This window comes from Rhinolophus ferrumequinum, chromosome 16 (assembly GCF_004115265.2).
Source record: "Rhinolophus ferrumequinum isolate MPI-CBG mRhiFer1 chromosome 16, mRhiFer1_v1.p, whole genome shotgun sequence".
Taxonomy (NCBI): domain Eukaryota; kingdom Metazoa; phylum Chordata; class Mammalia; order Chiroptera; family Rhinolophidae; genus Rhinolophus; species Rhinolophus ferrumequinum.
In genome coordinates this window covers 61,376,278-61,391,323 of record NC_046299.1, presented here as the reverse complement: position 1 = coordinate 61,391,323, position 15,046 = coordinate 61,376,278, and the positions used below count along the sequence as shown (strand labels likewise).

The window sequence follows — 15,046 nt, the reverse complement described above, 5'->3', positions numbered from 1 at the left end:
TGTCTGGGGTCTCCACTGTGCAACTCCCAGCTTGGTGTGCTGGCTGACACTTGGGTACCCCTCACAGATGTGGAGCAGGCTGCAGTGAGCCCTACGGCCCCACTTCACCTGTGGACACCTGCAGGCCTATCCCTGGGGAGGGCAGAGGACATACGACTGGCACAGACCCAGATGGGACAGTCTCCTATGAGCATCCTGGTGGCCAGGGGGACAAGGGCCTCACCCCTTTGTCTGGACGCTCTTGTGGATCAGGCCCTATGGCTTCCCCAGGATGCCCACTGAAGACTCGATGGCTGACCTGACTGGCTGCTGTGGGGCCAGCCCAGCCCCTGCTCTGTAGAGACCTGTCCAGGAGGGAGTGGGTCGCCCACTAGGATCATTCTGGCAACTTCCACCCTGGCCCGTCCACCAACTCCTCTTCACACCTTGCTGTTCGCCCCTCTGTGCTCCTTTATGTGCTTCTACCTCCATGCTTTTCCTCTTGCTATTCTCTCTGCTTGGAGTGCATCTCTTCCTTGACTCAGTTCAAAGTCTCAGGTCAACCTGCATGGAGCCCACTGCAGGGACCCACTTCAGCAGGTGGCAAGGGCAGGAGGAGCCCTGGGCAGTGGTGGGCGGGTCGGGGGGCCTCTGACCCCCATGTCCCGGGTCAGCAAGGTTGTGGCTAATGAGGGTGTGGGAGCCTGACTTTGGTTCTGGGGATGGGCATACAGGCCAGGATTTGGTTCCCTGCCACTTGGTGCCACCTGGGGAACCAGGAGCTCCCCAAACACAAAAAAGCAAAGAGTTGCAGAGCCCCAGGGCTAGGGAGAGGGGAGAGAAGCCCCCCCAGGCCTTGTAGCTAAGAAGCAGGGACCCCAACAAGCAGCCTGGGAGGGGCCGGGCCAGTGTTCAGGCTCAGGGAGAGACTCTTTGTGGCTGTGGTTTTTGAGCTTTAGACTCTCAGCTGCAGAATGCTTTCTTCACGCACAAATGTTTCAGGGCATCCACGTGCAAGACTGATGGAAGTGGGGCAGGTCTAGAGTCCCAAAAGCGCCGGCCTCTTGTGAAGAACATCTTAGATCTGGGCACACTTGGAGGGTCGCTGCTGCAGGAGGAGGTTCAGGCACAGGGCGCCCCCGGTGGCCGGGCCTGAGAACACAGCTCACAGGGCTCCTTCTTGGAAGCTGAACCTTCCTTCCCTTTTGCTTTCCGGTGTTATTTCGTTACAAGTTTGTGCAGACTCTGGCCTGCCTCTTCTGGCCTTTGGAGGAGCTTAAGGAAGGGATAGACCTTGCTGGATTCTGGGGGGCTAGGGGAACCCTGGATGTCAGCATGAGAGACCCAGCCGGGCCTGGGCTGGTGGTTTTGATCCTGCCACCCATCTTGCCTAGAGAGCTTGGGTCCAGGGACCAGATTTCTGTGGTTCTAGTTTGTTTTTGCGAAGGCAGCAACTTGTCATACAGGTGACTTTTTGGACTACCTTGGGTATAGGCAGACTGAGTACCCAATCCAGGGCCCGTTTCCAACTGTATAATGGGAATAAAAAGGAGCCTTTGGCCTGCACAAATGAAGTGCTCCTATCTGGGGAGGAAACACTGTGTGTGATTTCCTTCCTCCTCCTTGGCCCATGGGGTATGGCTCCAGCAAATAGAAGCCCTCCCCACCTGGGCTGCCTGCCCTGTGCCATGGGCAGTGCCATAGAAAAGATATCTGGAAAAGGTGTGAGGCTGGGTGTGGACAGGGGGCGGGGACACACCCATGGGTCCTGTCCTGGTGGCTCCAGCAAGGTAGGTACAGGGAGGGTAGCTTCAGGCTACCCCCCACCCCAACCTCGGGAAACCAAAGATTAAATGAATAGAAAGTTGGACTAACAGAACGAATGATGCAAAAGTTTGCCAGCCTGGGAAATTGAAAATAAAACCCATGAGGCTAACCAAGAGTAAACATAAAATAAAAAAATATGGAAATACAAAAGAAAATCAAATAAAATAAATACAAGCTGAGAAACAGTAAAAATGAGATGAAAGAATTTGATAAAAAGGGGTAAGGAAGACAAAGTAGAGCTGAGCAGTTAACATACAACAGAAGAGCCAAAGGCAGCTACTGAAGGAAGGGGTGAAATAAGCAATAAATAGTTTTTTGGTTTTTTTTTTTTTTTTTTTTTTTTTAAATGCTGGTGGGTTACGAGGGATTTCCTAAGCTCAGATCCTGGGAGGAGGTGGGTTACCTGGAGCCCAGGGGTTGGGCCCAGCCTGGAACTCAGGCTGCAGGGCTCCAAGCCTGGCTCCTTCTAAGATGCTGGCTAGCCTCTCCCTGGGGGTTGACACCAGGACTGGGGTCAGCCCCCTTTTGCGTACTTGAGAGCTGGTCTTCCATGCCAAAGCCTACAGAGAATACCCCCAGCTGGGCCTTGGTCTCTCTTGCTGGCAGTAACCCTCATGCAGGGTCCTGGGCTGAATTGTCTTAGAAATCCCAGGTGGGCTGTATGTGGGGAGAGAGGAGGTCAGACCTTTTAGGGTATGGTATCATGCCTAGTCTGGGGCCTGTCTAGGAGGAACATGACTGGGGAGGAGGCACCTCTGCAGAGGTTGGGCACTGGTTGTTCTACATGAGCAGGCAGCTCCTCAGGGACTATGCCAGGGCAACAGATCCCTGGGAGGGTCAGGACTCCAGCTGGCCCTTCCTTAGTTCATTTATTGGTGGGGTGAGAAAGAAAGCGACAGAGGAAGGAGAGGTCTGCAATTCTGGAAAGAGAAAGCTTTAAGTTACAATGATTGCAGCTTCTAAGTGGACCACCATGCCTTTCTCTTTGCCTTGACATTTCATCTGCAGCATTGGCAGCAAACTCTTAGCTTCTAGGAGTGTTCCAGGTGAGATTCCTGATGGACCCTGTTTATTTTTTTGCACACTCCTTCAATTTCCTTGTGTGTCAAATGGGAATACCATCTCATAGATAAGATGTAGAGTACTGAGCACAGTGCCTGCCTGTGGTAAGTGTAGTGAGAATCAGTGTAACAAAATCTCTTTAGAAAAAGCAACCATCTTTGTTGGCTGAATTCTGTGCAAAAGAATGATTTACTGACTCGGTTTTAATTCCTTTGTGTAGTGAGGAGCAAACCAACAGTACTGAGTCCTGGGTCTACCAGCAACTCACCAGGAGCCTTGGGCAAGTCCCTCCTTTCTCTGAGCTTCAGTTTTCCTCTCTGTGAAATGGGAATGCATCGTATGACCCAGAGATTGCTAATCTATCTTCTTTAGCTAAATGTTACAGTAGGGGTGAACTTGTTCACTGAGTAGAATTGCTTCCCCAAAAGCCTGGGTTTGGGCAGGCAGTTTTTGCAGTCCCGGAGGTCATCAAGGCTTAAAGGGACGGAGCTGGCCAGAATCAATAAGTAGTTAGGGACTTGATGAGCCTGATAAAGCCCCAGTTATGTCCCTGAATCTAGCAATCCCAACTTTACGTGGCAGAGACGATTCAAATCGTCTTGCCTAGAGGTGGGTGGCAGAGGGCTCCAGTGATCTCTGGGCCTTGCTCCCTGCTCTAGGAGAAATGGGACCTATACAGAGTGCCCTTGTGTACAGGCAGGGGGTACCCAGGGCATTCCAGTCTGGCAGAGGAAACTGGCCTAGCTTGGGAGTATATGAGGATGAGCATTAATTGATGAGCATCTGAGGGTGGTGAAGGACCCCACACTGTGGAAGATGGAAGGGAAGGGGGTACCCAGGACAGGAGCTAAGGCTGCCCAGGCCAGCTCCTTCTGGGGATTGTAACCCTCAGGTCTCAAAACAGAGGAACCTCATCATCCACTTCATCATCTGAACTAGAAACTGATAGAAGTCTTTCCAAAACTGCACGCATGCGTTGGTGGGCTGCCTTCTTAATATTTGGAAGGGGGTCTTGAGGCTTGTCCCACTGCAATCATGATACCTGTGCCTTGCATAATATGCATCAAGGAAAACATCTCACTGGGTTCAAAGTATCACATGCTTACTCTACTAACACACTGCTGGGGCCCAAACAAATGAGTCTGGGAGTCCTTGACCCCTGACCACACCCACAGTCCTTCCAGGGTGGAAACTGTCCCCACAGGAACCAAATTGTTGTATAATAAAAACCATCCTTTATTTCCCTTCTCCCTACAACTTTTCAGCCAGTGAATGGTAGAATTTTGAGAGAATGAGAATGGAGGCATGGGGGTTTGGAGAGCCTGGGTTGGGCATATTTCATAATTCAAGGCCCCAAAGACAGGTTTCTTGAGGAAGTGCTTTTGTGTGGGAACCACACTCATCCAGGTAGCCCAGCTTCCTGCAGGTACGGTCATTTCCTCTCTTCTCACCCACTGGCCCCCTCATCCTGGAAGCCACTGCCTGCCCATGTGGTGCCTTTTGGTTTCTCCAACCCAGCTTCTCTCCACCAGGCTGCCCCTGCCCACCCAGCGCAGCCCCAGCAACCACTGCAAGGACCGCCTCACTGCTTCTGTCCCCTCTGCACAGCCTCCTCCCCACCTTTCCAAAGTAAAATTTGCCAATGACTCTTCTGAGGCTCACTGCTTGGGACACACACACACTCACACTTCTTTTTCTTCCTGCCTTGGCTCGCTAATCAGCATTTAATCCTGGAAAACTCCCTTCCTTCTTTCTTGGTAACTCCCACTCAGCCTTCAGAACTGTCACCTCCTCCAGGAAGCCATCCCTGGCTCTTCTTCCTAGGCCGTCGCAGAGCCGAGGATGTGCCTGTGCATACACAGCTCATTCAGGGTCCTCGCCACATCTTTTAATGATCTGTTTAGGTGTCTGCCTCTCCCACTGCGCGGGGAGTTCCAGGCAAGGAATGTCGCTGAGCTTTTTGGAATCCCGCGCACCCAGCGCATGGCCTGGAGCACAGCAGGGGCCTGGGGTTGGGTCATCGACAGGGCCAAGGAGCGTCCCCCTGGCTCGTGGGAGCGACCCCTTGTACTTGGCTCTGCCAGGCGCGCCCAGACCGAGCTTCTGTGGAATCCCGGTCTAGGAAAGCCCAGCTGTCACCCTGAAATCTTGGGTGTGCCACGTGGAGCCTAGATTCTCTGGGACTTGTGCTAGGGTGGGGTGGGGGGAAGGGGTGAGCTGCGGGTCCGGCTTGCCACCTCCTCCCCGGCTCGAGACCAAAGAACTTAACGCTAAAATTGGTGGCCGGCTGGAGGCATTCACCAGGCTGCGGAGAGAGCCTCGCTTGGCGCTGGCCACGAGAAGCCGGCTCTCCGCCCGGGCTCGCGCGTGAAGGCTCCGTGCAGACTCGGAGTCTGAGCACACCGGCCTCTTGGAAGGCTCCTCACGTCCAGGCGCCGCGGTCACGGCTGCGCCGGTTTCCGGCCATGAATTGGGCTTCAGAGTCCGAGCCTCCTGCCGGACTCCCGGCTGAGCGCGGGGCCCGCGGGGCGGGGGATGGGCGCCGGCCGAGGTCCGCGAGGCTAGCTAGGGTTCGAGTCAGCGGTCCCCGTTCTGCTCGGTGACAGCTCACAGGGGTCGCGGCCGGTCCCCTTTGACTCCCCTTGCATCCCAATGCCCAACTCAACGTTCCGCCTCGTCTCTCTCTCGGCTACCCCTGGTCCGGCTCTGCTAGGGGCTCTCTGCCCGAGGCAGGGGGCATGGTCAAGACGCTCCGCGGCTGAGGTCGGCGGGCGCCAGGGCGCTCCGGGACCCTCTGAGGGCAGTCCGTGCCCAACCCTTCTCCATTCTCCCGCCTTTGGGTGCGGGGGGGGGCGCGCGAGGCCCAGGTCCGCTAAGTCTCTGCGCGCCGCAGCCCTGGCGGGTCCCCGCCGCGGTGCCAGCCTCCGAGTGTCCCCTGGGCTGGGAGCGCGGAGCACCCGGAGCCCCCTCCGAGCTGCGAGCCGGCGAGCTCCGCGCGGCGAGGCTGAGGCTCCGCAGTCACGTGGTCGAGAGGAGGGCGGAGGGGCGGGAGGCAGGCAGGGAGGGGAGGGGGAGCGGAGTCGAGGGGGAGGGGGAGGGGAGGGGGCGTCCTCCGCAGTTCGCTCCTCGCCGGGGCTCAGACACACAGCGAACCCGGATCCGCCGCGCCGGCCCGGCCGCCGCCGCCGCCGCCTCCACCTCCTCCGAAGCCGCCCGAGCCGCGGGAAACACCGCCGCCGCCGGCCGCCCCCGCCGCGCCGGCCTGGGCTCGGGCTGCCAGCGCCACCGCAGCCGCCACCGGAGCCGGAGCGGGCGCCCGATCGCGCGGGGCTGGGCTGGGCTAGGGCGGGCGCCGGGCGCAGGGGCGGGCGTGCGGGGGAAGACGCACGGGCGGGCTCGGCTCTCCCGGGGAGCTGCCCGGGACTGCACCCGGACGGGCGCCTCCCGGCTCCGCGCTGCCCTCGGCCTCGCCCCGGGCCCGGGCGGATGAGCCGCGCGCCCGGGGGACATGGAAGCGCTGACGCTGTGGCTTCTCCCCTGGATATGCCAGTGCGTGTCGGTGCGGGCCGACTCCATCATCCACATCGGTGAGCGCGGCGGGCGGCCGGACTCAGGCTGGGCGGGGGCCTCAGCAACGCGGGGGGTACGCGGCGTCCAAACTTGTCGGTTCCCGGGTCCGAGGGGCTCGGCGAGCGGTCCTCTCCGGAAGGGCCGCGCCGCGTCGCGCCGCCCCGCGGAGGAGCTGTGCACGGGCCGCGCCGAGCTCCCGCGGGCTCCTCGCCGCTCCCCCGGGCTTCAATCCGCGCGCGGGGCCCCGCGGCCTCTGCCCACACTTAGGGCCGCGGCTGCGGGGAACCCGGGGCTGTACACGCGTCCAGACCCGCGTCCCTAGCCGGCCGTCGGCGGGCTGGTGCCAACCCTTACGCGCAGTTTAGAGCAGCGGGGAGCAGGGGGCGGACACGGCTCCAGGGTCTCACCAAGTTGGTAGGGCAGAATCAAAAGAGGCCCAACAGGAACCGTGTGTGAATGTGGGTAGGTGGGTGTTGTCAGCGTGTGTCGCTGTATGTGTACCTGGCCCCGTGTTGGTGTCACTGAGAGAGGGCTTTGGGGTTTGTGGGGCCATCTGAGCCTGTGTTGGTGAGTGCATGACTGTCAGCCTGTTAGAGTGGACACAGTGTCTGCCTGTTTCTCTGGTGTGTGTCTGTGTATCTCTCGGTGTATGTGTGGGTGTGTGTGTGTGTATCTGGTTGTGGCGACTGCAGCCGAAACCTGGACAGTCCCAGAGTTTCATGTGGACCAAGTCTTGGGGGCCGGCAGACGGTCCGGGTGGTGAGAGCCTAGGGAAGAAGAAGCGTGGGCGGCGAAGGGTGGGGGGGGATGGAGTGTGTGTGTGCACTGAGCGGGAAGAGATGGATGGAGAGAGAGAACCGGGAGAGAAGACGAGCTAGAGGAGAGGAGGAGGGGTCGCGCGGAGGGGGAGTGTGTGGGAGTTGGTAGCGGCATGGTTGGAATCCTAGGAAGTTGGGCTGGGTTGGGGGGCTGACAGCAGGTGATTTGGGGGAGCCCCTCTGCAGTCACCTTTCCGGAAGTTGGGGAAGACCAGCGAGCACTGAGAAACTGGGGGTTGGGAGGTGTGAGAAGGCAGGGATGATGGGACGGCGCGGGGTACCGGGAGGAGTGGTGAGGAACTAGGCCTGGGTTTGGTGAGCTGCACCGCCACACCCCTATCGCCCCCCCCCCCGTCCCCCGCCCCCGCAGGGGCCAGGGTCCAACCTGTTTCCCACCAGGGTGGGTGTGGGTGGGGGCTCAGGTCTCACGGTCAGCATTGCGGCTCTGGTGTAACGTGGAACTGGGGCCTCCCTCCTCCTGCTCAGTCAACAGCTCAGGGGATCATCGGGCCCAGCTTTGGGGCCGTGGGGACTCTAGGGGCCTGGCTAGGTGGGGAGGACTCCAGAGTTGCCCAGGCTGCAGGGCCAGGCTCTGGCGAGTCGGAAGAACAGAGTGGGCCAAGGCAGTTCTAAGCGTGAAAAAGGCCAGCGGGAGGCCGCCCTGGGGGAACTGTTGGCGGTTCTAGAAGGCCCTTTCCAGAGCTTCTCCTTCTGGGCTCCTCAGCCCTGCTGGGTCGGAAGGCAAGGGGTCTAGGGGACAGTTGCTCCCCACCCCCAACACGCAGGAAGAAGCAGGGAGGGATGGAGAGCAGAAGGCGGAGCCCAGGGCACCAGGCTGGGCAGTGTTGCCAGAGCCAGGCTGGGACTGAGATGCCTTTATTCAAGAACCCTGAATAAGGAAGTCCTCTGGCACAGAAAAGCCACCCTGGACCAGCTTGCTCAGCTCCACTCAAAGGGGAATGTGCAGGGCAGAAATAAGTCATCCCATTTTGGGATTGGGACAGGGGAACTTTCTGGCTCCTGGGTTGGGAACACATGGGGCCATGTCAGGGCATTTGGGTGCTACCTGAGGACACCCCAGCTTGGCTCCATGCATCATGTGGGGCATGGCCAGGTCACGAGGTGGTGCCTTGGTTGTGAGACACGTGTGCGACCTGGTGGCAGCATGTGCGACGTGCATGTGTAACTCATGTAAACTGTGTGCACATGTAAACTAGGGGCATATTCCTGTGCTGGTCGACCAAGGAGAGCCTTAAACTATGCTGAAACGCCAGTCCAGAACTCCCACCCAGGGCAACCAGCCGTCCTGATAGCACCATGACCAAGGCGGGGTGGGGGTGGGGTGGGGCGGGAGAGCTCCTCTCCAGGCCGGGTCTTGACCCCTCCTCTCCTCCAGGTGCCATCTTCGAGGAGAACGCGGCCAAGGACGACAGGGTATTCCAGCTGGCCGTATCCGACCTGAGCCTCAATGATGATATTCTGCAGAGCGAGAAGATCACCTACTCCATCAAGGTCATCGAGGCCAACAACCCGTTTCAGGCCGTGCAGGAAGGTGAGTGGCCGCTTCGCCCAGGGGTAACCGGGCCGCGGCCTGCGAGGCGGAGCAGCAGAGGAGACCGCGGCGTTACGACCCGCTTGGCCGCTCCGAGACCCCGGTGCGCCTGGGTAGCCGCGGTGCCACGCACCGTGCACGCGCCCTCCGCGGCCAAGCAAAGCGGCGGCGCCAGGAGTGCTCCGCGCTGCGACGCCAGGGCGGAGAGGTTTGGAGCGAGGCGAGCGGAGCTCCTTGCGGGGCGTGTCGCGGGGTCGTGCAGCTCCTTTCTAGCTCGGTTGGCTCGAGTGTGCGCCCGGTGCTGGCCGCGCAGGCGTGTGTGGCTCAGGGCCGTCTTTGTTTCTCGAGTGTTTGTGGGTGGGCGTGTCTGCGTACGGGGTAGCTGTGTCTGTGCACATCCCCTGCCTTCTATGGGCCGGTGTCTTCCTACGTTGTCAACCCAGGAGTGCCGGACGCCCAAGCCTGCGGTCTTCCCTCTCCGATGCACAACCTAGTACCGGCCGCATTTCGCGACCCGAGCCTCCTCAGTGCCTCGTCCGGCGTTTCTCTGCCGCGCTCCTCCAACGGGTTTGGAAGAGCCTGTTTCTCTCTTGCTGTACCCGCGGCGGGCAGAGGCGCCGCCGTCTGGGCCGGTGGTGGGCGCTGTTTGACCAGGAAAGGAGTGGAGTTGGGCCAGGCCTGGCTGCACGGTAATCCCAGCTGGCGCCTGGGCCACCCTGGTCCACAGCCTCTGCCTCAGGTTGGGCAACAGGTGCCCAGGGGCAGGGTGGGGGGGCATTCGTGTCAGCGGCCCCCTTTGCTTTTTGCTCTCATTTCCTCCTTTGCTACCTGGCTCGAGGTTGGCTCTTTGAACCCGGGTTCCTCCCCCAGGTCGCCCACTTCCTGGTGAGGGCTCTCTCTGCGTTTTGACATCTGCCCAGCCCAAGTCCCTTTTCCTCTCATCTGCCTTCCTCCTCATATCTGTGGGCTAGACTGCGTCCATGCTAAGAGTGCTAAGGATAGAGGGCACAGCTGGTGTCACAGAATGTGGGGATTCCTCTCAGGAGGAACTAGCAGGACTGTGGGCGGGCGTAGGGAGGAGGTGAGCTGGCTGAGGGCTCCAGACCAGCTCTCCCCTAGTCCACTGGGCCCAGAATCCTCCTCCTGCCATGAGTTTTAGTTCAGCTGCCGGTTTCTTGGGTACCTGCAAGGATGGCATGACTCAGTGAAGGCTCTGGTCTGGGTCTAGAAGGTTGGAGCTTGTGCTAGGAAGAACTTTGTGCTGGAAGGAGGTCTTTGGGGAGTCTCCTATTCTTGGGTGCAGCAGAGGCCCAGCTCTGGGGCCTGAAAGTCCAAGTATGTCTTGAGGTGGTTATATGAATCCAAAGTTCTGAGTGTGTTTTTGGGGTGGCAATGAGTGGGGTGAGGCTGGTGTTGCCTATTATGGGAACTGCCGCTTCTAGCCTTGGCAGATATCCATCAGTGGTCTGATGTCCACTGAGGTCCTGGAGGAGGAATCCTTGTCCTTCTTGGTGTCTGGCCATGTCCCACCAGCAGTCCCTCCCCCCGCATTCCCCACCCTTAGACTTCTTTTGTGTGCCCTCATGAAGGTGGACTGTAGCCAGGGGAGGATGCGCGTCCTTAGGCAGAAGTTACCCTAACTGGGGTGGGGATCTGGGGTAACACAAGTTTTTCCAGTTACGTGCCACAATGTTCATAGTGCCTCTGTGGCTCCATGTCTCTGTGGACATTCATTCTTTGTGCTGGAGTACTGCGCACACAGTAGGGATGCACATATTTCCTGCACCGAGGAGCTCATGGTGTGTTGACACCCTGCTTGGGTTCCACAGGTTTAGCTGATTTTGCCATTTGAGAATGAAAATCCTAGTGTTGTAGATGTGCTGATTTCCTTAAAAAGAGGAGCCCCAAATCTGGACTTTAAAGTAAAATCTGAATTTTAACTATTGTCAATTAATCAAACAATTTACCAACATAGTACAAGCCAAACAAAAAAGCTATGGGCCATTCAACCTTTCAACCCCGATGCAACTTTGTCCTAGAGACACAGGGCTCCGCCCAGGGGCTTTTTCTGAGAGAACTTGCTTTTTTGGGTCTTAGTTTCTCTATTTGTGTAACTGGAAAAATGTCTCAGGCTCCAAGGATGGCAGGCTGACACAGTCTCACAAGGGTGTGAGAGGGAGTGTGCGTGCACGTCCAGACTAGGCAGTTGGATTCTGATGGCTGACAGTTGTCCAGGTAGAAGGGTATTGACCAGGCATTTTTGAGCTGCCTGCTGCCCAGAGACTATGCTGATTAAAGCAGGCATGTGCTTTCAACTTATAAGCCGTGTGAGCAGAAATCCACAGTGTATCCCGTGACCTTGTGCAGCCCTTGCATGTCTACAAGGGATGGGAGGAGCCAGCCCAGCTCGGGGCTGGGGGATGCAGAGCAGCGCTCAGTGGTTTCTTGTCCCTAGCCTGGGGCTCTGCTGGGCAGGTGCTCAGCTTGCTGGGTATCCTTCTTTTGCACTCTGTGGGGTGCTGTCCATCTGTGGCTTGGCCCTGCTGGATGGATATCTTATTTCTCCCCTGGGATGTTCACTGCAACAGGACATAGGTGGTAGACATAGTTTGGGTGGGAAAGAAAAGGACTTCTTGGAGGAGGGGTGAGCCCAAGGATGGAGGGCAAAGGCGGACTGGGGTTCAGTCTCCATCATGGAAAAGCTCCCAGTGACACCCTTCCCCCCACCCCGTGCATTTGGGATTGAGTTGATACTGCCCCTATTTCGGCCCAAGAGACAGTGCCATGCAGGGATAAGAGCTTGGTTGCTGGGGCCCAAGGAACCCTTTTCAGATCCTGCTTGCCTCACTTGCATTGTAACCCTGAGGGAGTACTGGCCTTGCTCTGAGCTTCTGTTGCCATATCTGTTAAAAGGAAACAATCATAGTACCTGCCTCATGGGATTATTTTGAGGATTAAATGAGTGAGATGTGCATAAATTGTCTGTGGAAGGCCTGTGGTAAGTGTTCAGTAAACACTAATTCCCTCTCTGTTCCTTACCCAGCTGCGAATTCATCTCAGCTTCTCTTGAGGCTGTTGATATTTTCAGCCGCATCATTTCCTTAAGCTAGTGAATTCCTTGAGAGTGGACCCTCACTGACCTTTCCATTTTCAGCTTTTTACGTAGCTTTCTCCCCCTGATTAGGAAAGAAATGCATTGCTACAAAGAGTACAGATTAATTTAAAAATGTAAAAAGAGAAAGGGCAATCAATGCCTGCTCATTATATAAAAAGTGGAAGGTACAGGAAAGCATCAAGAGATAGGAGAAAATCATTCTGAAGTCTGCTTCTGTTACTTCCTTCTAGTGTGTGTCCCGCCCCCCCGCCCCCCCCCCCGTTGTATTTTGTGAATGCGAGCACTCCCATTCTGTTCATTGTGTAGCCTGTTTTTTTTTCATTTAACGTATCATTGGCTTTTTCTGAAATCACTGTGAACTAGCGGTAAACTTTCCTTTTAGCATCTGCATATATTTTTCAATATTCAAAACAACTTATTTTTCTTATTAGTTTCAGGTGTACAAAACAATGTACTAGTGAGACCCTTATTCTCCTCACAAAGTGAGATCCCCTCCCCCAATCTATTACCCATCTGACATGGTGCATAGCTGTTACAATTCCACAAAACAACTTATTTTTTAAAGAATGGAATCATTTATGCTGAGATATGCTTAAGTATTACTTAAGAAAATACGAAACTACTTTGATTTTTGGTCCTGTGATTTATACCTACAATTTCTTCATGCTGATTTTGTATAAGCTCCTTACAAACTACCTTTTAAGACAGTTGGTCAGTCTTTTTACGTTTATGTAAAACAATGGGTCATAATGAAATATGATGAGGAAATTTGATGAGGATTTAAAGTTAGCAAATAAAAACAGAAATGATTTTTAAATCTCTAAAATGTTATAGCCTACATTTAGTTGACAAAGTCCATATTAACAAAAGAAATACTAATTTGTTCAATTAAAAAAACTTCATATTATTACAAAGAGCCTGCTCAAGGAGAAGATTATATAAATGATGATGCATAAAAGAACTGGCAGAACACAAGTCTTCTCCATTCACAGGATTACCTTTTACTGCAAGTAAAAGACCTGAGTTATAGGTTGTACTGTAGGTATATCTGTCATAGAGTAGAAAGATAACAATTTAGGGAATTGGAAATAAAAAGGAATGTATGTAAGGCAATATTCCTTTTAGTTAAAAGAAGCACAAAAGTGTTTTCGGAAGACAAGGTAAAAATTACCCAAGTAGAGCTTGGTTTTCACAGAGTAAAACAATGAAACCATGAAATGAAATGAAAATAAAACTCAGCGAGCTTGTTGATGGCCATCTGATGGTTTTGGTCATTTGGGGTCGGTCACTCCTAGGTGGTCACTCTGCCCTCACACGCCAGGCTGGTATTTAGACATTCTGTTAGATGGTCTCCCTCCTCGAGCTTTGGTGCCTCCAGCATTTTCCTTGGCTTCCCTTCACAGTTCTAGGTCCCGTTGTGGCCATATCCTTGCAGCCCCTGCTGTAGACCCGCTGTTCTCTCTGGGAGTGGCTTTCTTGGTCTCTACCCAGGCGATACTGTTAGGGCTTCCCCGAGTGCGATTTAGTGTCATAAAAGATGCCTGGAGGCCCAGTGCCGTCATTCCCATTCGCTTGGCTGTACTAGTTTCCTCTTGGTGTTGAAACAGATTCTGCCAAAATTCACTTGGTTAAAATGGAAATTTATTATAGTTCTGCAGGTCACAGGTCTCACTGGACTAAAATCAAGGTGTTAGCAGTGTTGATTCCTTCTGGAAGCTCTAGGGGAGAACCCATCTCCTTGCCTTTTCAGTTTCCAGAGGCTGCCTGCCTTCCTCAGCTCCTGGCCGCCTTCCTCCAGCAGTGGTAGGTGGGGTCCTTCTCACAGCCACAGTTCCCTCTCCACCTCTGACTCTTTACCTCCCTCTTCCTAGGACCCTTGTGATTCCATTCGGCCCACCTGCGTAATTCAGGATACTGTTCCTATTTTAAAGTGAGCCGATTAACGACCGTAATGGCATCTGCAACCTTAGTTCTCCTTCTCATGTAGCCTAACGTTCACAGTTCCAGGGGTTAGGATGCAGGTGACTTTGTGGGCCGTTATTCTGCTTCCATGCTGGCTCACCTGTCTATGCCCTGTAACCAATGCCCGTTGTTCCCCCTTCCCTTCTGCATGGCCGACTGCACTTTTACTTATGGGTTGGCATCCTCTTGTCTTAGCCAGACCGACGAGAGTCACATGAGACCTATAGCCATGTTTCTTTCCATGTCTACCATGCTTGCTCTGGAGATGGCACACTGTAAGCTTGTGGGCCTCTGCAGACTTCCCTGTGCTCTGCAGTGATACACCGACGTCCTTCCTTGGGCCTGGAAGCTACTTGTGCCTAAAGAAGTTCCTAGAAGAATCTGCTTTTGAAGAGCTAAACTATAAGTTTGTGTCACTACTCAGGCGGATGACCTCCTTTTCTGCCTGGACAGGTTTTTCTTCAGATTCCTTCCTCCTCCCCCGTCCTCTACCCCATCAGCCACCCAGAGCCCATGGTGGGATCTTGCAGAGGTCGTCTTGTTTGGCTGTCACACCGAGCTGCTCTTCCTGCTGCCCTCAGGCCTGCTGCCAGTGATGCTGTGGGCCTGAAGATGGCTGTGGCCTCGGCCGCAGGTGCTGACGGCTCCTCACTGGGGTTGGGCTGCGGCTGGGGAACCATCTAGATCTCTCTTGGGATCCTCACAAGCCTGTGGCTGTGTGAAGGAATGACTGCCGTCTTCTCTCAGCTGAACGAACTCCCAGGGTTCCGAGTTCTCCCTCATTCTAGGGTCCCCTGTGTATGTACACACACGTGCACACACTTTCTCACTTTGTAGACTATACTCCTGCCCCACCCATGTCTCATATTTTGGGTTCTAGAGGCTCCTATTGCCATGGCCTTGCTCCCAGATTGGGAGGTTGGACTTAACCGGCAGTGAACAGATGCCAGGTACGTGGGTATAAGGCCATGGGTTTAGTGAGACATGTGTCCTCATGCTGCCCCTGAGCTGCCACTGTCTCCATTCCTGGTGATATGGGAACTTTAACAACCTTCCTCTCTGTAGCACGTGTTGAGGCTATTTCTCCAGGGTTCTCTTGGAGGACAGCTAAGGCTGCCCTGTGGCACTCAGAGCCACATCTTGTAAGGGCAGACAGAGGGT

General features: G+C 55.4%; 1 protein-coding gene across 2 annotated transcripts in view; it reads left to right on the top strand.

Annotated features, from left to right (window-relative positions):
- Positions 1-6,233: 6,233 nt before the first annotated feature.
- GRID1 (glutamate ionotropic receptor delta type subunit 1) overlaps positions 6,234-15,046 on the top strand; it is a 697,974-nt gene continuing 689,161 nt past the window's right edge. For both annotated transcript variants that reach the window (XM_033131343.1, XM_033131344.1), the window contains exons 1-2: positions 6,234-6,455; positions 8,653-8,808. In XM_033131343.1, coding sequence (XP_032987234.1) covers positions 6,377-6,455; positions 8,653-8,808 — 235 coding nt within the window. In that variant the 5' untranslated portion in view covers positions 6,234-6,376. The remainder of the gene's footprint in view (positions 6,456-8,652; positions 8,809-15,046) is intronic.